The 24,471-nt window shown below is 46.6% G+C and overlaps 2 protein-coding genes across 5 annotated transcripts; both read left to right on the forward strand.

Moving 5' to 3' along the window:
• Positions 1-2,558: 2,558 nt before the first annotated feature.
• Positions 2,559-15,547, forward strand: DHDDS (dehydrodolichyl diphosphate synthase subunit). Of its 4 annotated transcripts, XM_030038863.2 has the most exons (10): positions 2,627-2,670; positions 3,386-3,504; positions 3,850-3,933; positions 4,875-4,991; positions 5,603-5,745; positions 7,140-7,256; positions 7,850-7,951; positions 8,623-8,737; positions 10,698-10,805; positions 13,865-15,547. In XM_030038863.2, exons 3-10 carry the CDS (start codon positions 3,871-3,873, stop codon positions 14,099-14,101), a joined length of 1,002 nt encoding a protein of 333 aa, XP_029894723.1. In that variant the 5' UTR covers positions 2,627-2,670; positions 3,386-3,504; positions 3,850-3,870; the 3' UTR covers positions 14,102-15,547. The 4 variants fall into 4 exon arrangements, with proteins under 4 accessions (XP_029894722.1, XP_040985098.1, XP_029894724.1 ...); XM_030038862.1 differs by lacking the exon at positions 3,386-3,504 and having other exon boundaries at positions 2,559-2,670; XM_030038864.2 differs by lacking the exon at positions 3,386-3,504 and having other exon boundaries at positions 2,612-2,670; positions 3,855-3,933.
• A 2,125-nt stretch (positions 15,548-17,672) lies between these two features.
• HMGN2 (high mobility group nucleosomal binding domain 2) lies at positions 17,673-21,425 on the forward strand. Its single transcript, XM_030038865.1, has 6 exons — positions 17,673-17,809; positions 18,806-18,850; positions 19,208-19,237; positions 19,557-19,607; positions 19,971-20,066; positions 20,521-21,425. Exons 1-6 carry the CDS (start codon positions 17,795-17,797, stop codon positions 20,554-20,556), a joined length of 273 nt encoding a protein of 90 aa, XP_029894725.1. The 5' UTR covers positions 17,673-17,794; the 3' UTR covers positions 20,557-21,425.
• Positions 21,426-24,471: the final 3,046 nt, after the last annotated feature.

The raw sequence follows: 24,471 nt of genomic DNA on the forward strand, positions 1-24,471 counted from the left end.
CGTCCCCTCCCCGCCGTCCCGATGGGAACACTCCAGTCCGCCCCGTGCTCGAGTCCTCCCATTGCCCCCCGGGCTGGGCTGTCGCACAGGCTCCCAGCAGGCTGGTGCCGTGTGGCTGGGGGTCGGAAAGCCAGGATGGGGGTCCCAGTCCGTTCAGGGGAACATGGCAAGAGCTGGCAGCGGCTGGGGAGTCTGTTGGGAGACTGAGGGTTATCCTCAATCCCCTGCTTTAGCTCGCCCTTGAGCAAAGGGCTGGCTGGCTGCTCGTGACCTCCTGGGACGAGGGACCTCATGCCAAGGTGGACCCAAGTCCCAGAGAGGTGAAACTGCTCCATCTTTCTCCTCCCTTCCCAGCTTCCCCCCAAATGCTGGCTCACAATGGCCGGGGGAAACTCTGGATCCCTGGTTTTGGGGCATTAACACTCCACTTTACAGCCCAGGGGCTGGCTGGAGCCTTCCCAGGGAGGGCATCTCACCGTGCTGGCGTGTCAGGAGGTGGGCACGGTTTCTGCTGTTTTTTAGGTAGCAATAGGTTTAGATGTAGAGCAGGGCTGGAACAGATGGGGAGCACCTACTCCATCCTCGCTGACGGGCATCAGTGGGGGGACTTGCTGAGGCTGCTGGAGCCTGGTGACCCCTCTGAGACTTTGCTCTGTCTTGTGTCACACAGGCACCGGGCAGGGGGGGATGGAGAGCGGCTCCCCAGCTGCTTGCTTGCCCTGCTCCAGTAGTTTTTATGGTGAGGTGGTGGTCTCTTCTTGGGAGGGTGGGGGGAAGGACATTTTAGTTCTTGACTAGCAATGGGATCTATACAAAACTACTTCAGGAAAACGGCTTTTGTCTGAACGGGGTAAATGCAATAGAGCGCACTGGGCTGCGCATCTAAGCCTGGGCCTCAGTCCCGCTGCCGCGTTGCTGGGGGCTGTTGGCCTTCCCCTGGCACCTCGGTTGTGCCAGGGAAACTGCTGCCCCCCTAATGCTTGTATCTGTCTTGAAGAATGAGGTAGGACCTTTCCCCCCTTGCCCCCAGTTTAATGGTTTGGTGATTTTTCTGCTAGATGTCTAGTGTGTGTAAATACCTCTGTAAATCTTTCCATTTTCTCTCAGTATTCTCCTTGATTATTGTTTACAAAAGTAAGAGGAAAAAAAAAAAAAGGAAAAAAAAAATAGCCAAAGCATCTAATAGGTTATGGACCAGGGAGACAGGATCTTCTCTGTATACTCTGCCTTGCAACTCTGTGTGGGGATATGAGCTCTGTAACCATGCCTGTCCTAGGCTAAAGCAAATAGCAAATGGCTTAGAGAATCACTCAGGTCTCCCCCGGGGCCAGCGTGGTACCGGGATCCAAGAAAACAGGGATTTTTATCTGTAAAGGGAAGCCACGTTGGAGAAGATGGGATTGATTCGCATCTTCTCGTTGCATTTGCCATCGTGGCTCTTCCCGTATCTTGACAATAATTAACTAAATTGCTGCATCATCACCCACCCTGCCCATGCTCGGCTTGCAGGCGCTGGGCACTATGCATTACGGGACAGTGAATCGCGGGCGGATGAGGCTGCATACTCAGGGTCCTGCTGTAACACGGGAGCATTTGAATGTATGAGAAAAAGATGTCCCTCGCGAGAGGGTGTCTCCCCTGGTGCGAAAGCCTTGAGTCACAAGATTGTCTATGAGGAGACGGAAGAATGTAATCCATGTTTACTGCTAGCAACCAAAGCTTGTTTGTGTCAAACTCTTGAATTTTTATGAAGTGGGTAGGAGGAAGGGAATAGCCGGGGTGGCTGTGTGTGGCTCAGGGGTTACCCTGAGCCACGCTTTCCAAAGAGATTTCCTGCTGGAGTCCTTGCAGCGAGATCCCCAGGTCCTGTTGCTGCAGGATTTCCCCCCTCCTTTTTTTTTTTTTTTTTTTTTTTTTTTTTTTGTTTTAAGTTGTTTTTGTACGAACTATGTAAAATGTTGTTTTTTTTCTTTTCTGGAAAAAAAAAAAAATAAAGACCATGGGCAATGGCTGCTGGTGATCTTCTGTGTGTGGTTACTTTTTTTTGTTTTTTTCCCCCCCTCTCCTGGGGTTGAGAAGCCCAGACCCAAAATGGGGGGGGGGGGCAGTGCTGGGAACTGGGGTACCCCAAAATGGGGGGAAGGGGCAGTGCTGGGAACTGGGGTACCCCACAGCCGCCTCAATTTGCAGCTGATAACCAGCCTGACCAAGCTTCCAGCGCCTCATCAACCACCCTAGGCCTCGCTCCCATCCTGCAGCCGCCTCACCCCGTACCCCACCTAATCCCCACAGCCCCTGTCAGCTCGCAGTCACCCAGCAACACCCCAATTGCACTAGGCCACCCCAACTCTGGCACGGCCCCCTCGGTCCACAACCCCCCCCCAACCCCCTCTGCCCTACCATCGGCCTGTAACCCCCTCCCCTAGAACCGCCCTGGCCCCGCTGCAGCCCTCCGACCCCCCCGTTAACCTCCCGGCCACGGCCGCCCCTCCCGCCTCACTCCGCCACAGAGCGGCCTCCCCCGCGCATGCGCACGAGCCCCGCCTCCCGCCGTCCCGCCCGGCGGCGCTTGGCGCCTGCGCGCGCTTCCCGCCCTGGGCGCCGGCGGGTGACGCAGGCGGAAGGGCACGTCACCCTCTGAGGGAGGCTGAGGCGGCGCCGCCGGGCGAGGTAACGGGCGGGCACCGGGGGGAGAACCGGGGGGGGGTGGCGGTGGTCTGGGTGTCCTTTCCGCCTTCTACTCCGCGTCTGCTCGCTGCTCGGCGGTGGGTGGCAGCCAGGGCGTCGGTAGGGAGAGCCGCGTCCCGGAGAGAGCGGCCGGTGCTGGCTGCACCCTGGGCCTGAGAGAGTCATGGCCTTTCTGGTGCTCTGTCCCTGGCTTATAGACGAGGGGCTTCCTAGTGTAGCTTATTTTTTTTAAGATGACTGTGTGAAATGGTATGTGAAAGATTGATTGCTGTTAACAGCCAAAGGTGGCATTGGAAGAGGGTGTGTTTTCAGCCTGAGCTATTCAAGGGGAGCATTAAGAGCTTTACTAACAGAGCCCGAGGTTCAGCAGTTCCTTGCCTTAATGTTTTGTGGCTGCATCTGTGGCTAGACATCCCTTCCTGAGGGAAGAGGCAGCGAAGGCCCATACGGAAAATTAATGCAGTCGGTGTAATTTGAATCTGCTTCGGTCCCTAGGTGGGTACCAGGTGGTTGGATCTGGACCGTTGCCCCCACAGCTCTCTCTTCATAGCTGCTTTGCCCATGTCTCTCAGGGTTCCTAGCTGAGAGAATTGAAGATTAACGTGGAAGTTCAGCAAACTCTTGTGTCTTGTCAGCTCAAGCCAGATCTTAGTATTCGATGTGCAATAATGTGGTAAAAAACCCAATATTTTTACAGCTCCAGAGTCTGTAAGGGAAAAGAACTATCAGTGGTGATGCAAGTGCAGGGTAGTTGGTGATGTAGGTGGTTGCTTCATTTGAAGGATTTCCAACAACTCCAACACAAAAGCATCGAAGGTCAGTTTGCGCTGCTGCCACCCTGTGACTCACCTGGTGGTAGCCCAAATTGTGGGCCTCTACTAACTCACCAGCTAGTTTGGCTGGAAGATGCAGTAATGTTTTTTCTTGCTACCAGCTAGTGCAGAATCTACTCTGATGACATACATCTGGAAAATTCCAGAGGTCATTTCTGAGCTCCCCCATTGTCTGCTTATTGAAGTACTTGCACAGGTGATAAAAAGGGCTCCAAAGCAGCTAGGCAAAGCTTATTTTTCCAAGGAGATGGTTTGTTGCATTGCTTTGGGCTCAGACAGAATCTTCTGTACTTCTAACCCCTTTATTTTCATCTTCCCATTGAAAAAGAAAAGGAGCTCTCGGTAAAACATGTCGTGGATCAGAGAGGGCGAGCTGACCATCATAGAGAGATTTTGTGCCAACATCATTAAGGTAAGGAATGAATTTGGTTACCTGTGGTAAAGAATTGACAGGTTCATCAGGGTTCAGAGTGGAACTGTCTCTGTGACTGCTGTGTTCTAGAAATGTTGTGTTGCTAGCAAGGGAACATATTAATGCTGGCACTGGATATACATTCCTAAACAGCATCTGGGAATGGAAAATTACTTAAGCTTAGTCTTGCAAATGAGCAAGGCTGTAGGCAGTGGTCGCCAATAATGAGCTTATACTCCCAGGCTTCTGTGTTTTGTGCCCTTGCTGATGAAGGCAGGGCACAGAAAGGAGGGAGAGAAGCAAGATGGTCGGATTATGAGTCTAAGAAATGAAACTGAGTTTCTCTTGATTAGAAGAATAACTCACCAGTTCCAGGAAAATTCTACCCTTGCTCAGCAGAGTCTTGAGACTGGTGATGCTGTCCTTCTCACAAAAGGATCTGTGCAGACCTAATGAGGTCAGTGGAAAGGAATACTCCTCTTAAGTGGGGGAAAGTCTCATGACTTTTTTTGTTTTCTCTCAAGTTAATTGTGTCTGTGAAAATGCCCTTGAACTCTGAAATAAAGAATACTTACGATTACGGCAGTGTAAAACTGTGTGCACTCTCCCCCGTGGCTGCAGAGAGGTAGCTGGGCAGTGGTGCCCTCTCTCCTGAGTACTAGTTCTCTGTCATGCGAAAGAAATGAGGAGGGCAAAGTTGCTTTTCAGTTTAGGCAATTGTCAATACTGACATGTTTTTTAGAGAGCCTAAACTGGGATTAACAAAGAGGGTAATTAGCATCTTACTCTTTCCAGCTCCAGATTTGAAGCTGGGAAATATGTGCTGCACTCCTACAAATAGGCAGTGCTGCCAGGAACAGTGGGACTAAACTCTCTGCGATGCAAGAGAACCAGCTTGCCTGTTTGCTTTCTGGTCTGTTTTGTTTGTCCTTATTTTCTAGGCAGGTCCAATGCCCAAGCATGTTGCCTTCATCATGGATGGCAATCGCCGTTATGCCCAAAAGTGTCACGTGGAAAGACAGCAGGGGCATTCGCAAGGCTTTGATAAGCTGGCACAGGTGGGATGTTTGCTGCCTTGAAGTTATGTGTTGAAAGTTTCAGCCATGTTCACCAGCTGGCTGTGTTTACCGCTTGACTGGTGTATTGTGTTCCTTTTCTTCACTGGAGTCAGGCCTGTGGTTGGAGCTGACGTTAGTCATCAGAGTACCCAACTTCAGCTCCTCACTCTTCCTGTTATCTTGCAGAGTCATTCTAGTAAGCTATTTTTTTTCCCTCAGTTTTACACTCGATTAAAATATCTGCCTTGCAGATCTTGAAGCTTTTAATTCGGTGAAACAGGTTGAATTTCTCTGAAAAGGTTTTGAAAGGTACAGTATTATATAATTTATAATGTTTTCTACAAGAAGTGCTTTCCCTGGGTGGATTAGTCCCAAATCTGTTGTGGATTCGCATCCTTATTTTTCTCCTGTTCTTTAAAATGAATCTGAAATTCTCATCAAGTGGGTTTCATTGTCAGCTCTTGGTGGTTGTTTCTTTTGATCCAGTCTCAGCATAGTGGGAAAAGACAGGAAGGTTTTAGCAGTGGATAAGCTGTGTCTTGCTGACCTGTCTGATTGTCTGAGTCTGCTTGTCTGACTTCTGTTTTCCATAAAATTTTGTCTTCCTGCAGACACTACGGTGGTGCTTGAATCTGGGCATTCGGGAGGTCACTGTTTATGCCTTTAGTATTGAGAACTTTAAACGCTCCAAGGAGGAGGTGGATGGACTAATGGATCTGGCAAGACAGAAATTTAGCCGCCTACTGGAAGAACAGTAAGAATCCCCTCATGTCTGTATCCCACAGGGTAGAACTAAAGCAGAACATGATTAAGAGGCGGTACAGGGATGTTGGAAGTTGTGAAAGTGGATTAAATGAAGGAACCTGTTCTCCACCTACCTCCAGCCAGAGATTTGTGTTGAGGGGCTCTGCCTACCTGGATGGGCTGTACAGCACCTGAGCACGCACAGTCCCGCTGCGCACCAGATTTGTGTCTGTATCCTATGACTTACTGTGCAACAATGCCATCCAAACAGTTGGGACAGTACAGCTTTCAGATAAGCACAGCACAATTAGAAATTCCTGCTTAGCACTAGGGTGCTAGATGCCTTGCTTTCATGAAGTTTCAAAGCCTTGTCTTAAATTGTGTCACAGTATTCTTGGCAGGTCAGAGTTTAGCTCAGCAACTTGCTTTGCAGTAACTTGAGACTTTTGCTTACAGGCACATGGTGTGTTAAGTCACTTGTTGGAGTTGGAGAACTAGTTCACGTATTGCTTGTAGGTGGAACTAGTACAGGTTTGAGTGAGCAGGAAGTGGTGTTACAGTGCCCTGTTGCTCAGTGGATATGTTTGTTTCCCCATGCCTGACTGGTGTGAAGAGCGGTGCATGGAAGGGGTCCTTATCTGGTTGAACTAAATTTTAAAGGCAGTGAGGGAACGCAGCTGGAAGAATGGGAGGGAGAGGATGGTGTGTGTGGGCTAGTGGAATTTGGGAAGATCAGGGCTATCTGAGCACTGCAGTACATTGTGATTCAAAGAGGCCATTTCCCTGGTTTCTGCCCAATGCAGCCCTTCGTCAGGGAGTGTGTAGCGTCAAACAGACAGCAGCAGGAACCTGTAAGATCCCATGGGATGTCCTGTCTACTCAGAATAATGCTATGGCAGGCGTGGATGATTTCCTATTTCATCTGATGTTCACTCCACCACCTCCATCCCACCCTCACCGATATGTTAATCTTTCCTTACACCAGAAAGTAGTTGTGCTGCTCTGTGGGTGACCGTTAGTCATCTTAATTTTTGATTAGTTATAGGTGCCCAGAGTCTATGGTTGTATTCTGTTTTCCATGTGGATTTTCATAACTTCAGGTAGGAATGCCTAATCTGTGATCATTTTCTAGTCCTTTGATTATGTCTGTACCTCAGGAACTTGTATGGGGAATGATCAGTTTCCCTTTATGCAGTGGTTTGGGATGATGAAATCTAAGCCAGCTTTCAACACCTGAAAAACATCTGGTCATTTTGCCTTTTTCTAATTCCCGGTTTTGTTGAAGCTATGCCTGCTACATGCCTGTTGTTTTCATTTGGTGGATGTTATGCAAGGCAAACGTGGCACTTGTGCAGTAGAGACTGATCTGTTTTCTGTAGTCCTCACTCTTGTTGTTGGATGTAGGGAGAGCTTGAAGAAGCATGGTGTGTGTATCCGTGTCCTTGGGGACCTGCCACTTCTGCCCTTGGATATTCAGGAGCTGATTGCCCAAGCTGTGCTGGCAACTAGGAACTACAACAAGTAAGTAACACACAGTTTAAAGTAGCTGGTACCTCACATCTTCCTCTTCTACCTGAAGGCTAAGACTTGGCAGACATGCTACACCTTTTTTTTTTCTTTTTTTTTTTCTTTTTTTTTTCTTTTTTTTCTCTTTTTTTTTTTTTCTTTTTTCTTTTTTCTTTTTTTTTTTTTTCTTTTTTCTTTTTTCTTTTTTCTTTTTTTCTTTTTTCTTTTTTCTTTTTTCTTTTTTCTTTTTTCTTTTTTTCTTTTTTCTTTTTTTCTTTTTTTCTTTTTTCTTTTTTCTTTTTTTTTTTTTTTTTTTTTTTTTTTTTTTCTGTTTGTTCTTTTTTTCTGTTTTTCTTTTGTCTTTTTTTCTTTTTTTTCTTTTATTCTTTTTCTTTTTTCTTTCTATTTTTCTTTTTTTCTTTTTTCTTTTTTTCTTTTTTCTTTTTTTCTTTTTTCTTTTTTTCTTTTTTTTTTTTTTCTTTTTTCTTTTTTTTTTTCTTTTTTTTTCTTTGTTCTACAAGCACACATAACTGCTGTAGGTATTCTTCTCTCTGTCATCTACTGGACCTTCCTTAGATTAGTCTTTCACATCTTTCTCCTCTTTTCAGATGCTTTCTAAATGTCTGCTTTGCGTACACATCAAGACATGAAATCAGCAATGCTGTCAGGGAGATGGCGTGGGGGGTAGAACAAGGACTGCTCGAACCCAGGTAACTCTTGTCTTTCTGTGTGAGGCTTCGTAGACGAAGACTGCCTGTCTTACCACCTACGCTTTATTGGTAACCTCTCAGAAGCCAAGTGGCTTTTAAATAGATCTTGTTAAACCAGTATGACTGGAACAAATGACTTAAAGTTACTATGCAATGTTTGGTTTTTATTATTTTAGTTACCATGGTGATAGATACACAACCAAGACAGAAGAGAAATTAGGTCTGTGTCTTAAGTTAGTTTAAATGTGAAGGCAGATTTTTTATGCCACAACAATTGGCTGCTTGGCTGGCAGTCTTAGCTATGAGGTCAAACAACAGATGAATCACGAATACTGAACTGTTCCTCCACCCTGGAGGAGATGGAGTAGTTAGCACTCTGCTCTCTGCTCCAGATGGAAGTCCTCACAGTCTGGTTCCACCACTGTATTATGTTTCACAGAGCATGCAGGGGGGATGCTCTGGGGGCTGAAAGAGTGTTTGAAATAGCCTGTGGAGCAGACAGCAGTGTCCATCAGAAGCAAGTTGATGACTGGCTGTGGTACAGCTCCACTGCCCAGTTTTAATCTGCAGTCCTGTGTTTATAAAAAAAGCCCTCAGTAATTCTGATTTAGTAGTGCCACCTCCATTGGGTCAGGAAAGTGATCTTAATAAGATGCATCTGTCTTTCTTAGTGATGTGTCTGAATCGTTGCTTGATAAGTGTCTGTACACCAACAACTCCCCTGACCCAGACCTCCTGATTCGAACCTCTGGAGAGGTTCGGTTGAGTGATTTCTTGCTCTGGCAGGTAAAGTCTTTGTTTTCTCCTTGAAATACTCCATTTTTGCATCAGAGGGTGTTCTACTGACTCCAGGCATGAGTTGACATAAGGGCTCTTAAACTCTCTTTGCCGAGGTTAGGTAACTTTTTGGATGGACTGAGTGCTTGGGCACCTCTGAGGAATCTGTTTCTTGCAGTTCTGTGATTGCCTAAAATACCTTGCAGCACAAGTCTGAAATTGTATCATCCTGAAAACACTTAATAAGAAATCACAAATTAGTCTAGCTGACAACAGTCAAGGAAATTATGAATTGCTCATCCTTTTGCTCCACTTCTCACATTTAGCTAATTCCTCATCTTATTGGTAAATTGCTGGCTTTGATTAATTTAACCTGGCAATGTGTTTCCTGGGATGAGGAAATCCCAAGAAGGATTTCTAGATTCCTGGGAGAGGTGTTTGTCATATGTCAGCTGTAGGTGTTGGAGGTGTAACCCTATAACGTACACGTAATGTACGTGCCTGACTTGTCACAATTTCAGAAGTGTATTTGACTTTCATAATGAAATGAGACCCTGCAAGACAGGTTCTAAGGATGGCAAAGTCAAATCAGCATGACTAGGCTGTTAAGCTAAAACATAGTAAGTTCTTAAGGTGTATAAATTTCATGTATTTGCAGTTACAGTATCTAAAGTTGCTTCCATTTCTCTTTCTCCTGTGCTAGGCAATATTGACTTGTTTGTAGCCCAAACTTTGCAGGAGAACATTTGCGTCGAGCTGCTTTGCTTAAAGCTAACATTTTGTTTTACATGTACAGTTTGGAGCCAAAACCCAACTGCCTTTAAGCAACCACATCAAATGTTCCCACTCCAAGTTATTTAATTGGCAAGTTCACAGAAGTTGTCTGGCCTGAGTTGCGGTTGCCTACCAAGGCATCTCCCTCTCCTCCCTGTATTTTTGGGCACATGTATACCCTGGATGGGTGTCAATGCTGCGAACTAACATTTTGCTTGCTCCTCTTGGTGGTAGTCCTGGCAGAGATGCCTTGGAGACTGAGCTTGTAACTGGTGAAGCACTACTGAGGAAGTCAGTACTCTGTGAGTCTGGCTGGCGTGGTGCCCCTCTCCTGTGCCGTGGATTACAGCAGAAGCAGCAGAGGAGAACGTGTGCCTGTGCTTCCACTCTGCCAGCTCACATGCCAGAGCATTAGTGCTAATTTCCCTTTGCTAGCAATCGTGTGTGTCCCGACAGCCCCAAAGTAGGAGGAAATTGTGCTTTCAGCATGATTCTCTGATGTCAAAGAAAATATCCTTGTGGTGGTTTTTTTGTATAGAATTGACACTAAGATTTTCTGTAGCATTACAATTTTAAGAGTGGGTTTCTTTTACATGTTAGATTTTGTAGTAATGGTCATAGGAACACATTTACCTGAAACTTTGAGGAACTTGATGGCAAAAATAGGTTTTAACTTGAAAGCTTGCATCTTTCAGCTCTAGAATATCTTCAGTGCACCACAACTCTTAGATTCATTAAGCAGTTAAATGGCATGAGTGGGCAGTAAGAAATATCACGAGATGCCATTTGACGAATGGCTTAAATGTCATGTCCTGATCCTCAGTTCATCTGTTATTCCCTTAACTCAGCCTTTGGTAGTCCAGTGTTGCTATTTTAGTTTTGTTATAAGTCTGTGATGCTTAAGCTATTAAAAATACCTCTGTGAAGACCAACATAGCATTAGAAAGAATTCTGCTGGTATCTTTGCAGGAATGGATGACTAGTGTCCCAGCATTAAAAACTAATTAGAAAGACCCTGCATTGTGCAATGTCAAACTCTCCTGGCTGGTATTTATTTCATTTTGAATAGAATCTGATAACACAGCCTAGGTAAAATCTTTGTGGGGAAACTGGCATAGTTTGACCAACAGAGCTGCATCTTGATGACTTTTCCCTCTCTAGATGATTAAATTGTTGGTGATCTTGCTTTCTGCAGACATCCCATTCATGCCTGGTGTTTCAGTCAGTCTTGTGGCCAGAATATTCCTTTTGGAACTTGTGTGAGGCTATCCTTCGGTTCCAGATGAACTACAGTGCTTTACAGGTAAGGGAACCTTAGGGAGATGGAAAGCTCAACACAGCATGTTACCTGCACAGCAATGTGCTGGAGATCAGGTAAGAGCATGCAAAGTAGGAACAGAGGAATTGTTCATTTAGTGTGGTTAGTTAAGATCTTGTTTCAGTAGCAGATAATGCCAGGTGTGCTGCTTTTCCTGTACCCATGTGGCTTGTTACAACATCTTAGTGTGTGGACAGACTCCTGTACTTTCAGGAATACCTGAAGTATCTGAAGTCACCACTGTCTCTCTTACTCATTGCTCATTCTACCAGCTGGAAGTATCTGTCCCCACTCCTCAGCTGACAGGACAGAACAAGTAAGCACTCCTAATTTGCTACGGGGTAAAATCAGCCAGTTAACTCAAACCGCAGCATCAGTGGCTTAAGCAAAGACTGCTGAGTTTGCTCTGGAATGAGCAGGGAGAATTTGCGTGCTCTTCCTCTAACTCTGCTATTGCTTTTAGGGTTGTAACAAGTGGGTTTAGAGTTTCCTTTCTGGGAGCTGAAGTGAGGCTGCCTGAGCTGTGAGACTGCGGACAAATGTCCTCTTTCCGGTGGGTCCAGATGTGCCTACTGAAAAGATTGTTCCTATTGCTCGCTGTCATTGTTCCTCTCCTCTTAGATTTGTTGTTGTGAGCTCTCCCTGACCTGGTTCAGATAAATCTGGCCAACTTAGTAGTGATTTAGTAATCTGGCTATTTTTAAGCAAAACAAGTCTGGGAGCTGGAGCTCTTGATGGGGAAATCTGGGTAGCAGCAGCTTGTAGCACAGAGACAGCAATAACTGGTAGGAGGAGGAACTTAGTGTGGTGGCTCTTACCTCCACCGTATCTGGTTGCTGAGTGTGTCGTTCCTTAATTATTTGGGTCCTCTTTTGTTAAAGACAGGCATTATATTGCCCTTTTCTACCTTCAGGGACCTTGCTCACCTCTGAGAGTTGTCAAAGAGATTATAGTCGTGGTTATGGGTGAATTTCATCAGATCCAGTCAGTCTGGAAGCATCCAAATTCTCCAAATCCTTAACCTCTTTTATCCCTATTTCTGCCCCAAGTCTGTCCTTTTCCTACCAGCAAGTCATTGTATTAATACAACTAATGGCAATTCACCTTCTGCGTGAAGAGGAAAGCAAAAAGGCAGTAGTGTTTGTCATGGACATTAGCTTTGCTTCTGTCTTGAACAGTACTGAACAGCAAGGTCACTGTTCTGACTTTGCTCCTAGTGCTACTTTCTGATGGGTAACAAATGCTGCTTCTGTTCCTAGCTAGTCTCATCTTTTCTTAGTTCTTGTTTGTGGCTCTATGTGTTTATGCTAGGCTATAATCAAGGTTTCTTATAATCCAGATTTGTTCTTTGGTCAGTTTTCTTGCTGTAAGACCCACTTTGCAGTAGACAAGGCTGCTCTTTTTTCAAGGGGTGTAGCCCAGTTGTGCAGAAGGGAGGACTTCTCACTCAAAGGAACTGCTGAGATTTAGGAGCTGTTTTTTTTGCATTTGAAAGAGGTGATCTTGAAAGCTGAAAATATCTGGAGCTCTTGAAACAAATTACCTTGGTGGAAGGGTTGCTTGTCAGTGAGGATGGTGGGGCTAGGGGGTTGACTTGCTGAGAAGCCAGAATATATTTCAGCAGCTGTGTCTACTTTGGGAGAGTGCTGCTGTGTTCAGGACACGGGAGGCAGTTATGGTGTGGATAGACAGCGGGATAGAAGATTTGACAAGGTACATAAAAAACCTTGAGTTGGAGGTATTTGACAAAAGATATTCTCCTTCCATCAACTCAAACAGCATCACGTTTAATGGCCATCTTCTTCATTTTCCAGATAGCCTGCTGCTCAAGGGGGTCTGCTAGCTGGTTGTTGCTCACCACTTAATCCCAGGATCAGCTATAGCCTCCTTTTGGTACATGGTAGACCTGGGGAGAGAATGCAGATGTTGGTTGGCAAGCCTGCCCTATGGAAGTGGTCACGCCGAGTCTCTTCTGGTGAATAGACAGAATTCTACTTTGTTCAAGGGTGGAAGTCTTATGCTGAACTGGCTGATGATCTTTGCATTTCAAATAAGCAGAGCTACAGCAGCGGAGTGCTGCCCATTCAGTGGGCTTTCTGTAGTTGGGGATATTTCTACTCTCGTTCCCAGCGCAACAAAAGCTAATTTACAGTGCCAGAGCACAGACTACTGACTTGGGTGCAGGGAAAGTGTGGTGAAGAGTGAGTCAGGCTCTCATTAGAATAATTATTTCTTTTTGCTTGTTTGAAAGGCCAGCACTTCCTAAGTGTGTGTGTGCGTGTGAGGTTATGTCACGGTGACCAGTTTTACTCTTTCTAAAAATGAAAGCTTAATATTCCTGCATGCAGATGTGGTTTTGCTGTTGGAGGCTGCAGGCTAGGATATGTGCAATAAGAAGAAATCCAAAAGTGACGTTCTGCAAAAATATTTAAAATACTTGAAGGGTAGGCAAGGATAGCTACTGCCTTTACCTTTCTCCTGCCCATCCTGCTGTGTCTTGAGCCGGTACGTTATTAGATCATAGGCATTTGGGAATGCTGAGCCCACTCATGCTTTTACGCTGAAGCTGATTAGCTCAATACCTGATCATCTGCTCAAAGAATTGTCCCATAAATCATTGTTCTGAATCCTCTAAAACCTTTCAGCTGCCATGTGAATAGGATCAAAGATTCTGTGATGACACTGGCAGGGATAGGTTGTGTTTTAGAAGTCCACTTGTATGCTGTTCCTCTCTGATTCCAGTACCTGAGGGTTTTTCCGCAATCTGTCGTGACCTTTATCTATTTTAACTAGGAGTTAATGCTGTGAGCAAACGTGTGTCTTGGGGAGAAGGTCCAGAAGGATATCCCTGTATTTTTTTATAACCAATCAAGCAGGCTGCCTCAAAGTGGAGGAGGCGCACACAGAGCCACCCTTCACTTAACCTGCAGATTGATGGCCAAGCAGAGGCTATTTCTTCCATAACCTGTGCTGCCTTGCATCTGTACCACAGAAGAGCTGAAAGGCCTGGTAAAGTGCTAACGCTCTACTGCTTTTCACTCTAGAAGGCCAGAGACTCCTACATGGAGGAAAGGAGGCGACAACAGATGGAAAGGGATCAGGCTTATGTGACAAAGAAGCTGCAGCAGGAGGGGTTTGCGTCCCACGGAGACTCTCGGCGCCGACGGACACTGTTGCAGAAATGCACCGCCATGCGGGAAGAGAGAATCCAGGGCTTTCTACAGGCACTAGAGCACAAGAGAGCGGACTTCTTTGAAAGATTGTGTACGGTGTCTGCATGACATAGGTGCTGGGTTGTTCTTGGGAAGACAATTTTTAACTGCGTTACAGGGAACAGCTGCTGCCCAGAGGAATTTACTCGGTGTGGTTCTGCAGTGGGGATGCAGGGCTGCTATAGGACTTTACGTCCCCGCTGGCTCTGTCTGAGGGCAGGGACAGAGTACTGTGAACCTTTCTAGTTCTGTGAATGCTGCTGAGGAAGGTAATGCCGTCCTTCTGTCTCACCTCCCTGTCCCTGGTGATGGAGAATACATGCACCCCGCCATATCTCTGCTGCTTGGCACTTTACAGGCCTGGGTGTTTTGGTGACAAGAAGTTAACTAAAATGAGCCTCACCCAGGCAAACCAATTCAGTCCTGTTAAATCAGTCCGAACTTGAATTCCTTCCATGGTTTTGCAGTAGTGAATCTTCTGTTGAGATTTCCTCTGCTGTCCCATAAGGGGAGCCTTGCTTTCTGTAGGGAGAGGACTATTCCTGGTGTAGAAGGGAGCCCTGTGCCAAGTGGTGGCAGAGATATTCCCCACTGCCTATTTCATGATGTCATCTTGTCTTTTCCCCACCTTACTCTGCTGGTTTTGATGTATCTGCTCTTGGCTTCCAGATAGCTAAAGCGAGGTGTTGTCAGCCTTGCCAGAAAGAAAAAAAGGTACTCCGAAGCTTTGCCAGGTCCTGTGATCCCTTCTGAGCAGTTTATGTGGGGAAAACCCAAATGCCGAAGATGCTGGTGTTGGAACAGACTGACTGTGCTTAGGAAAGGCTCTGAGCAGGCAAGGAAAAAGGATTGGTTGGGAATTAACTTCATGGCTTAAAAAGGAAAAGAAGTTAGCTAAAACCAGGTGATGGATACAGTATGCCAAATTGCTCCGAGACCTCTCTAGAGCTATGACTTAAAGTCCTGTTTCCAGAAAATGAGGGTGGGCTTAGTTCAGGAATACAGTAGCCAAAACTGACCTCTGACCCCAGCCAAAATGGTTTAGAAGGGCTATTGAGCTGATTTTAATGGGAGTGCCCAGAGCAGCTGTGGACTGTTGTTTGTTCTCAATTTTCCATTGGTGGGGAGATGGACTAGCTAATTTGGAAGATTGTTTCTGTCTCTTATTTCTCCTGGTTTCCGTCCCCATAGTCAAAATAACAGAAAATGTCTTGATTTTTGTTTCTGATGCACATACAGGTGCAGCACTACCAACTGTTGCTGTTTTTAAAGTGTTCTTTTTTACCTCCAGGTGAAAACTAGAAAATGCAGATTTAAAAGACTTGTAAGTGCTGCAGACTCAGCACTTTGAATGTGATTGCGAAGAGGGTAACTACATTGTCAAATCGTGAATAAAGCATATTCATACCAAACTTATTTAAAAAAATAAGCTGAACGTTTAAAAGTATGTAGAGCTGCTTATTCTAAGGTGTAATGAAGTTGGGATCCAGGTCTAATATAATATTGTTTAACCTGTGACAGACTCCTCATCCGATTCCTGTTAGACTGGAAATGATTTGAAGGCTGTGTTCTTTTTACAGTCTAGTGTGAGCAATTTGCTGATATCCTGAGGCTTGCCCGAATGAAGCTCCATGCACGTACCTCCTCTTGCGTAAGTAGCAAACAGTAGTTTGGATAAAAGTGTGCTGAGATGATGGGAGCTGGCGATTTTAAATGTCTTTTGCTGTATTTTATTTTCCCTGTCTTCACATTTCAGAAAGCTGTCTGTGGAAATAGTTTACTCTCCATGAGATGGAGCATTCTCCAGTCTGCTTTGCCAGGCTGATGGGGAGACTGTCTTCTACCTGAGAATGTATTTTGGCCTTGGGGGAAGAAAAAAAAAAAAAAAGAGTTGTGTTATGACGATACAGGTGACCAAAGCTGCAGTGGTGGTTTTTCACAAAGTAATAGTACTGTTGCAGGTGTGGTAATTGAAGGATCTGGTTTACAAAAGGCTTGTAGGGAGTTTTAATCGCTTTTATAAAAGCCATTGCTGTAGTAGGGGAGGAGAAAAAGTCAGTGCTTCGAGGAGTGGAAAAAGGCTTGTGTTACCTGACAGCTTGTTTATTCCACCTGCATCAGTTCCTCCAGTAAAATACCAACTTTCTTTAAGCCTTGCTCCATTAGAGGGTGGGCGTAAGTTATACAGGCAAACTCTTGAGTTTCAGGAGTGCATCTTTCCAGTCAGTCTTTGTGACGGTTGTGGAAATAGAGCTACAGGCTTCTTTCAGTGAGACTTTAACTTCCCTAATTCATGTTTAGATAGTGAAGATGTGAAAAATTCCAGCAAGACTGGAAAAAATGTGCTCTTCTTGCAGCTGAGGTCTTAAAAAGCCTGAGAGATTACCTGGGGAGGGAAGGAGTGGGGTGGGGGGGAAGTGTGCTCCTGGGGGTGTGTTTTTGGATGAGGTTCAATTAAAAGGTGAAAAGTTTGGGGCACAATGAATCTGGTAATTGGATTTGTAGCAAATGGGCTGTGCCTGTATGCAGGTGTGAGAAATGGCCCCATTTGGAAGGAGCCCAACTTTACAAGTCACTTAAGTAGCAGGCACCTGTGTGAATTGTTTTAGTGTAATTTTCTTGCATTTTGATATTTTTTTTTTTTCTTGGTCTTTCATTTTACCACTGCCTCACCCTCTCCTTTACTTCTCTTTTGGATATAACTCTCCCCATCTCCCTTTTTTTTTTTTTTTACAGGAAAAACTGCTAAACGTTGATTTCCCAGACCCGCAGCCGCCTCTCCACCTCGTCCCGCTGCCCGCCCAGCCCCCGGGGGTGGCCGTGGGGGGGGTGGGCTGGCTGGCTAGCTGGCTGCCGTACTCCTCGCCAGCCTCCGCCGGTGCGGGGGGGGGGCCCCGCGGCAGCGGGAGGTGCGCCTGGTGCTGAACGAACAGCTCCGCTCACCTGCGCGCTGCACCGCGCAGCCCTGCGCGCCCCGGGGGGGGGGCGGGTTTGCAGCTCCCCGCGGAGGAAAAAAGGCGGGGGGGGGGGGGGCAGGTGTCGTCGTGTCCCCTTCCCCATCCCTGAGGGGGGAGCGGCCGCGTTCCCCCGCACCCAGGCAGGCCCCGCCGCCTTTTTGTATTGCTGCTTTTCTCCTTTTTTACCCTTTTTTTTTGCGCCCCCCCCCCCTCAGCGTTTCCCGCCTGCGGAGCTCTGCGGGCAGGCGCGCGGGAAGGCGGAGGGAGGGGGGCGCGAGGCCCAGTTGCGCGCGCGCCACCTCCTCAGCGGCGGCGCCCCCCCCCCCCCCCTCCATTCGCCATCCCCCTCCCTCCCCGCCTGGCCCCATCCCACGTGACCTTGGCGGGCCAATGGGCAAGCGGGGCGGTGGGGATCCGGCTGGAACCGGTTGGGCCGCGTCCGGCTCTATATAAAACTTTATAAACACCCGATTCAAATTAGTGGGGTCGGGAGCCAGCGGAGCCAGCCGGGAGGCAGCCCCGCCGCGCCGCCCGCACCGCGCAGACAGCCGGTCCTACTCCCTTCTTTTTTTTTTTTTTTTTTTCCCCCCCTCCCCTCCCCTCCCGCCCCCCCCCACCCCCAACCCCCCCCCCCCCCCTACCCCTCACTCCCTCCCCTGCTTCTCGCCGCCGCCCCGGACCGAACGCGCCCGGCTCCCCCCACCCGCCCCCCTTCCTCCGCCTTCTCCCTCCGCCCCCTCACGCCGCCCAGCCGAGCTCCTCTCTCCCTCACACACACACACATATACACAACACGCCCGGAGCCATGCCGAAGAGAAAGGTACGTGGCGCCGCCGGACCAAGCCGCCTCACCGCGCCCCTCTCCGCCGGAGGGGCCTACCTTCCCGCCGCGCCCCCCCCCCTTCTTCCTTCTCCCTTTGCGGCCCGTGCCTGTGGAAGGGGGAGGCGGGACTACGCGCTCATTCCCCCCCCCCCCCTCCTTTCTCTCTTCCCCCCCCCCCTCCGCTTCGGGGCGGTAACGGTTGCGAGGTGGCGCGCGCGAGGCCCCAACGGGCGCGGGGGTGGGGGCGGGGCGGCGCGGAGACCGTTACCGGCCGCGCGCGCGCGCGGGGGGGGGGGGGGGGGGGTTGCTTAACGGCCGCGGGGGGCCCTGTGGGGAGGGAGAGAGGGAGGGGAGGGGCGCGGTGAGCGGCGCCGGTCCGATCCGGTTGGTTTTGGCGGGAGGTCGGGGTGAGGAGGAGGAGGAGGAGGAGGGAGGGAGGGGGGAGGGGAGGGGAGCGCCGGTAGGGCGGGAAAGGGCGGGAAGCGGCCGCGCTGCTGGCGCCCGGGCTGCTTTGCCGCCAAAACCGCCGCCCCACGGGGGCAGCCGTGGGCGGGAGCGGGGCCTCCCTGAAGGGGCAGCGCCGTTCCCCCCCCCACACACACAGCCCCCTCGTCCCCGGGGGAGGTGTGTGCTCCCGCCCCGCTGTGGGGTGGGTCTGTGTGGGGTTTCCGCCCCGGTCCGGCGGTTTGTCCGGGGATCCCACGATGGAGGGAATGCTATCCTTGCCCCGCCGGTACCTTCAGCCTTTCCCCGAATCTCGGCGGTCTCTGGAACGCTGTCCGCGGCCGGGCCGTCCGGTCTACGGGCACCGAGGGGCAGGTGGGGGCAGGCCTGCCGGCCCGAGGCGCAGTGAAGGCCCGGCACCCCTCGGGAGCGAGTTGGAAACGTTTTTTTTTGCAGGCGGAGGGTGGGGGGATTAAAAATAACGGCTGGTGCGGGTATGGGGGCTGAGCATGCCTCCCCTTAACTTGTGACTTACGTTTCACGCCCTAGGCTGAAGGAGATACCAAGGGCGATAAGGCCAAAGTTAAGGATGAGGTAAGAAGTTCAACATTTTGAGAAAGTTGGATCATAAAGTGTTTGCGTTGGAAGATGAGGCTTAACTTCATCAAAATAAAGAGCTGGGGAGCAGGGAAAGGGTTGGTCTTAATGGATTCTGACTCTTCAAAGTATTAACTGTCTTTTAACCTTAACTGTGAAAAGTCTGCTTAACTATTGTTAGCTATTAGTAGTGATTTAAATGAGATAGTTTCGTGTTTCTTGAGAATGGGGGAAAAGGGAACTAAAAACTGCAACGTTCTGAGATTTTACTCTTTTGAAATGAGAGTTACTTTATGATGTTCTGAGAGTTCATATTCCATCACATTAAATCCAATCATTTTTCTTTTTAAACAGCCACAACGGAGATCGGCGAGGTTATCTGCTGTGAGTATTCTCTTGTTGAGCTGAGGTGTCACAACGCTTCGTAGTTTTAAGCTTGAGTATCGGGTGCTGCATCTGCGTGAGATTTGTAGGTATTTTGGAGAGACGTGTTGTTCAGTTGCAAGAAAGTTACTGGCTTAACAAACTGCCCCATTGTGTGGTGCTATGGGAGTGGTAGAATAATTGACAAATTGAGAGCTTCCATTTCAAATGTATTGATTTGCTTTCTTACAACTAAACTCTTTGTGTTTAATGTTTTTAAAAAGTAGTATGTTTCTCTTAAAATAATTTGAATAACAGAAGGGGGTTTTCTCACTTACAGAAGCCTGCTCCTCCGAAGCCAGAGCCTAAACCTAAAAAGGCAGCTCCAAAGGTAAGTTGTTGTGTCAGTCGGTGCTATTATTGAGAGGTAAATGGGTTACGAGGTTTAGATTTGTCCAGTAATAAGTAACAAAACTTTGAGTAACAGCATACGTAGCGATGAAATTAAGCTGCATTGTCACTTCTATAAAGTTGCACTGAAAACTTTTGAATTTTACAAAATTTGCATAAAAACTACCAAAGTGAAGACTCTTCACAGTTGCTGTCGATCTCTTAAACGTGCAAACATTTGTGTGTTGCATTCTTCTTGGGCCAACATCCAATGTTGGTTTTTACCATTCTAGTTTTTGGATTCTTGTGGCTTAATGACTGGATGTTGGTAATTGTAATGGTGTACGTCATCTTACATTTACAGAAGAGCGAGAAGTTGCCCAAGGGAAAGAAGGGGAAAGCTGATGCTGGCAAGGAGGGAAACAACCCTGCAGAAAACGGAGATGCCAAAACAGACCAGGTATAACAGCGGGTCTGGCAGCTTGTCTTATATCAGCAAATTATTTTTTTCCATATCAAACATAGACGGGTCTGGGCTTGCGCTAATGAAGAGGAATTATTGCTTGATTATTTAGACCTGTTGCTTATGACACTAACAACACATCTACAGATGGGGGGGGGAGTGTTGCTTGGTTGGTAAGGAGTTAAAGTTGTCTGTTCACTAGTTGAAGTTGCCACGTGAAAGTTACTGTTCTGCCTTGTTCTGAAAATGCCTGAAGTTTGCACGTAATAAAGCAACTTCAGGTTGCCTTTTATGGTACTTCAAATGTTAGATTTCATTTTGTTAAAAACGACGGTGGTGCAGCCCAGGTAAGATTTCTTCTGTTCAGAGAATTGTTATTTAGAAAAATGAGTTATTGGTTGTTTGGTGCAAGTGTGTTGTGTATGTTGACTGGTTCCCCTTTTTCTTTTAGGCACAGAAAGCCGAAGGTGCTGGTGAAGCCAAGTAAAATGTGTGAATTTTTGATAACTGTGTACTTCTGGTGACTGTACAGTTTGAAATACTATTTTTTATCAAGTTTTATAACAATGCAGAATTTTGTTTTACTTTTTTTTAAGCTATGTTGTTAGCACACAGACCGCTTCGTTGTTGTGTTTTGAGGGGGGGCAGTGGGGACAAATGTCACTTAGTCTATTTCTTGGAATCTAAATTTTAATAAGAAAAGTTTTCCTGGTCCCCCAGTTTTTGGAAGAAGGGCTCTTCCTGAATAGAGGAGGAAGGGATTCCTTCATGCTGCACGTCTGTTAAGTTCTGTGAAGTGCATCCGAGTGAACATGGAAGCTCCCAAGATGCCTGTTGCCAACTTCAAAACGGCAGTTTGTAATGCCCTCTGTATCTCCTTTCACATCCTCGTTGTTTGCCTAGAGCCTATCACTCCAAAATACGGCAAAAATGGCATTTTGGGACTTACCACTCTAAATGCATTGTCAGGTGATCCAGGCTTCTGGTGTCTAATTTGGGATATAATGGCTCTAAAAGGAGCTGCACTTCCTCTTTTATATTGTGGATCTTCAGATTAAGAAACCTGCATTTTAATTTTTTTCCTCTAAAAGTCAGGGTAGGTTTGTGAAGAGTTGTTAAACAACATGCTAAATGTGAAAGTGTCCACCCTCACTCTAAACTTTTCCCTCCACAAGTATGAAATGAAGATTCTTCAGTTTTATAGCAACTTTTACGTTTTGGTAGTCCTTGAAGGGAGGGGAGTTTGACAGTTGTTGTAAAATGTTGCAGATTGTAGCCCATGTCCTGCCTAAATTACCATGATTGTTTATGAAAAGTACCTTTAATAAAGCTGGATACGGTTTGGCTTGGACTGTTCTTAATGCCTTTCTAATTTCTCATGCCTTTCCTTCATCTCTAATGTGGTTCATGTCAGAAGAATACTTGCTGTGTACATGTGTGCGTTTGTATTTAGGCAAAGTTTTGCTAATGGCCAAGAATTTGTTTGAAGCATCTTAATTCAGATAATTAATTCAGTCTTAATTCACAAGTGAAAAGCGAGATTTCCTTACCTAAAAGCTAGATCGCTGCAGGAGGTTTTGAAACTCTTGGCTTACTAGGAGGCCCAACATGGAGCACGTAAGTGAATCTACTGGGGTACATTATCTTCATTATTGTCTAAAAAGTAGTACTATACAAAAGGGGGAAGAATACAGCAGTCTTGCAGTCTCTGTGGCAAAAAAACAAATTTAGGTAAGCTTTTCTTGGTAGTGAAACCAGAACTAGCTCCATAAAACTGATTATGTGTTAGATTTCTGCACTTAAGCTTGAATAATGTTGCTTCTGCTAATGAAATACAGGCTTCGCTGTGGTAGTGACTAAGCAGGAAACAAGATTTGTTGAGTAAAAATGCACCATTTTTATAGTCACTACTTACACTATAGAGCAGAGCCAAACCAAAAACCCTAATGTGTAAATGTCTCCTTCAGTAACTTTCTCAGATGGAATATTTTTTCCATCTCTGCTTGGCCTTTCCTGGGACTTGTGTCTGTTCTTGATTAAGTTCAGTGACCTGTTTCAACCTGTGCTGTTTTCAGAGGGAATCCAATGAAAACGAACAGGGCAGAGTTTCACATCAAGAAATTTTTGGTGTCTGGAATGCTAGAAGTATTCTAGAATAGCTGGATGTACAGAAAACAGCCAGTTTGAAATGCACCAATATGAACTACTTTTCCGTGTTGCATTATCATAGCTGGTACGCCTTACATTTGCCCTCGCAAATGTAAGAAAAATAACGTTTAATAATCTCACGTATACCCCACCCAGAAGCAGCAGCTTAGAAACGGCCAACAAAAACACTGACGACTTGCTTGAGCAACCGAGCAGTAGGATGCAGCTGCTGAAAGGCTGCAGCTCCCCAGCAGCGGGATCAGGGAAAAGAGGTTGTTGACTGTCCAGGGTGTTCTCCAAGCGATGCGGCTTGTGAGAAGCCCTGGGACATGCGTGTGTGGGGTTGAGATGTTGGGGCAAAGCAGAAAGCGAGTCAAGGATTTACAAGAAAAAGGCTGTTACGGTGCCGTGACATTGTTCTGCTTTGCTCTACCCTGTCCTGTGGGAAAAAACTCTCCTCGTAGGGAGCAAGAGCTGAGAGGGCTGATGGTGGGATTGAACTCTGCATTCCCCAATGAGGCTGAATTTTCAAGTATCGGAGGGAGGGAGATGAGCCTTGAGGCTGTGGAATGGTCTGAGACTTGGTCACAACGTGGGTGATGCTGTAAGCGCTCTCTGGGTGGTGAAGTGGGGATTTCGCCCAATAATAATAATGTAATTATCACATTAAAATAATATTTTAATTAAATGTTTTAAAATCAGAAATTTTGAAATAGCCTACCTTGCATTCATAGAGCTTTATGTCGTTGGGCCTCTATGAAGACAACAAGCAGTTCCAGATGAATTGGGTTTTGACCGGGTTGCCGCTGCCCGCCTTGCCAGCTGGAATGCTGTGGTGTTCTCTGCGAACATCTTTGTGGTTGGAAGCTCTCTTCATCCCCTAGTCATTAAATAAAGTACTGCTAATAAAGTGTAATTGCAGGGTTGCTTTTTGTTGAAGAACTTGCTGCTTAACTATTACTTGATCTTTTCAATACCTAGAAGTCTAAACTGTGTGTTGCTGTCCTGTGCGTTACTGTATGGGACATTTTCTCCAGACAGGCAGGAAAATGATGATTTTATGTGGTAACTGCCACGTAAGTTTCTCTGTAGTTCCTCAGCTGTGCTATCTTACTACTAACCAGTGAACTTCCAAACCTCGTTATATCTCGGATGTACTGAATCGACTGCCTTAATGTCTTTGCCACACATGTTACTTCATGCTGATGCTATAATATGCTTTCGAAAGTATTGACGCTTTCAATTTTGCTACAAAACTCCTCTATTTTCCTTCACCCTGGTCTGGAATCTACTTGCTGATCAGAATGTCCCGTCGCCTCTATACATATAAAAGCTGCTAAAGAAGTTTTAACCCCCCTGGATGGTCTGCGTCTTGGCTAGGTGAGGGTTCTGCCTGTCTCTTCTCTATGTCATAAGCGACACATATATTCGGTGCTGCAAGATTTGAACCTCTTGCTACATCTAAGGTGTTTCCCACTGGACATGCCCTTGTGCTGGAGTTATTGGCCTATTGGGCTTGACTTGACATGCAGGGTTCATCTATTTCTCCTTAAGCAAATAGAGGGTAAGGAATGCTAAAGACAGTAAATCCAACTAATTAGTTCTGTAAATTAAAAGCTAAAGAGCAGGCAATGCTGTGCTGCAATCCATGCATGTTTAGTGGTTAGAATAGCCACAAATCTGCATCTCCAGCTGCCAGAACGCCTTAAGCTAAAAATAAGTTTTTCTGTTAAATCGTAATCATTTTACATGGAAAATTGTCTCTGTGTATCGTCTGGCAATGTGATTTATGCTGCCGGGTGCATTTAAAAAGCTGGCCTGTCAGGTGGTCTTTGCATTAGCATGTGTTTTGTCCTGTTTGAGCTTACAAAAGCCAGCGACCACCAGTGTTTGATGGAAACAAAGCTAACGTGAAAAATACCCAATGATCTCCTGTTGCAGGGTACCAGTGCTAGGTGGTAATGTGCAATTGTTTTCCGACTTAAAATACAGAGAGCATCCTATTGTAAATCAAGCTGAGGATTCAAGCGTTAAAAAAAACTCCTGGGAATGCACAACACCAGTTCTGGCTTGCAGCTGATGATTAGGAAGGACCGTGGGTTGCACTAACTTTAGGTAAAAATACAAGTACTAGGTGTAGAGACAAATAGTGCTGTCAGAGCTTGGTTGCATTCCTGGGCTTTGCTCAAGTATCCTATCTAGGAATTTGTCCGTTGTGGAAGACATCATCCTCTGTTTGTTGTCCACTATTCTT

This window comes from Aquila chrysaetos, chromosome 16 (assembly GCF_900496995.4).
Source record: "Aquila chrysaetos chrysaetos chromosome 16, bAquChr1.4, whole genome shotgun sequence".
NCBI classification, from domain to species: domain Eukaryota; kingdom Metazoa; phylum Chordata; class Aves; order Accipitriformes; family Accipitridae; genus Aquila; species Aquila chrysaetos.

Bases quoted from the DNA above. Each gene is read 5' to 3' on its own strand.
- DHDDS (XM_030038862.1), top strand. From the start codon at position 3,871: ATGTCGTGGATCAGAGAGGGCGAGCTGACCATCATAGAGAGATTTTGT. The intron at 3,934-4,874 runs GTAAGGAATGAA...CTTATTTTCTAG, and splicing joins TTTGTGCCAACATCATTAAG to GCAGGTCCAATGCCCAAGCA. The intron at 4,992-5,602 runs GTGGGATGTTTG...GTCTTCCTGCAG, and splicing joins GCTTTGATAAGCTGGCACAG to ACACTACGGTGGTGCTTGAA.
- HMGN2 (XM_030038865.1), top strand. The intron at 19,238-19,556 runs GTGAGTATTCTC...TCTCACTTACAG, and splicing joins GATCGGCGAGGTTATCTGCT to AAGCCTGCTCCTCCGAAGCC. The intron at 20,067-20,520 runs GTATAACAGCGG...TTTTTCTTTTAG, and splicing joins GAGATGCCAAAACAGACCAG to GCACAGAAAGCCGAAGGTGC.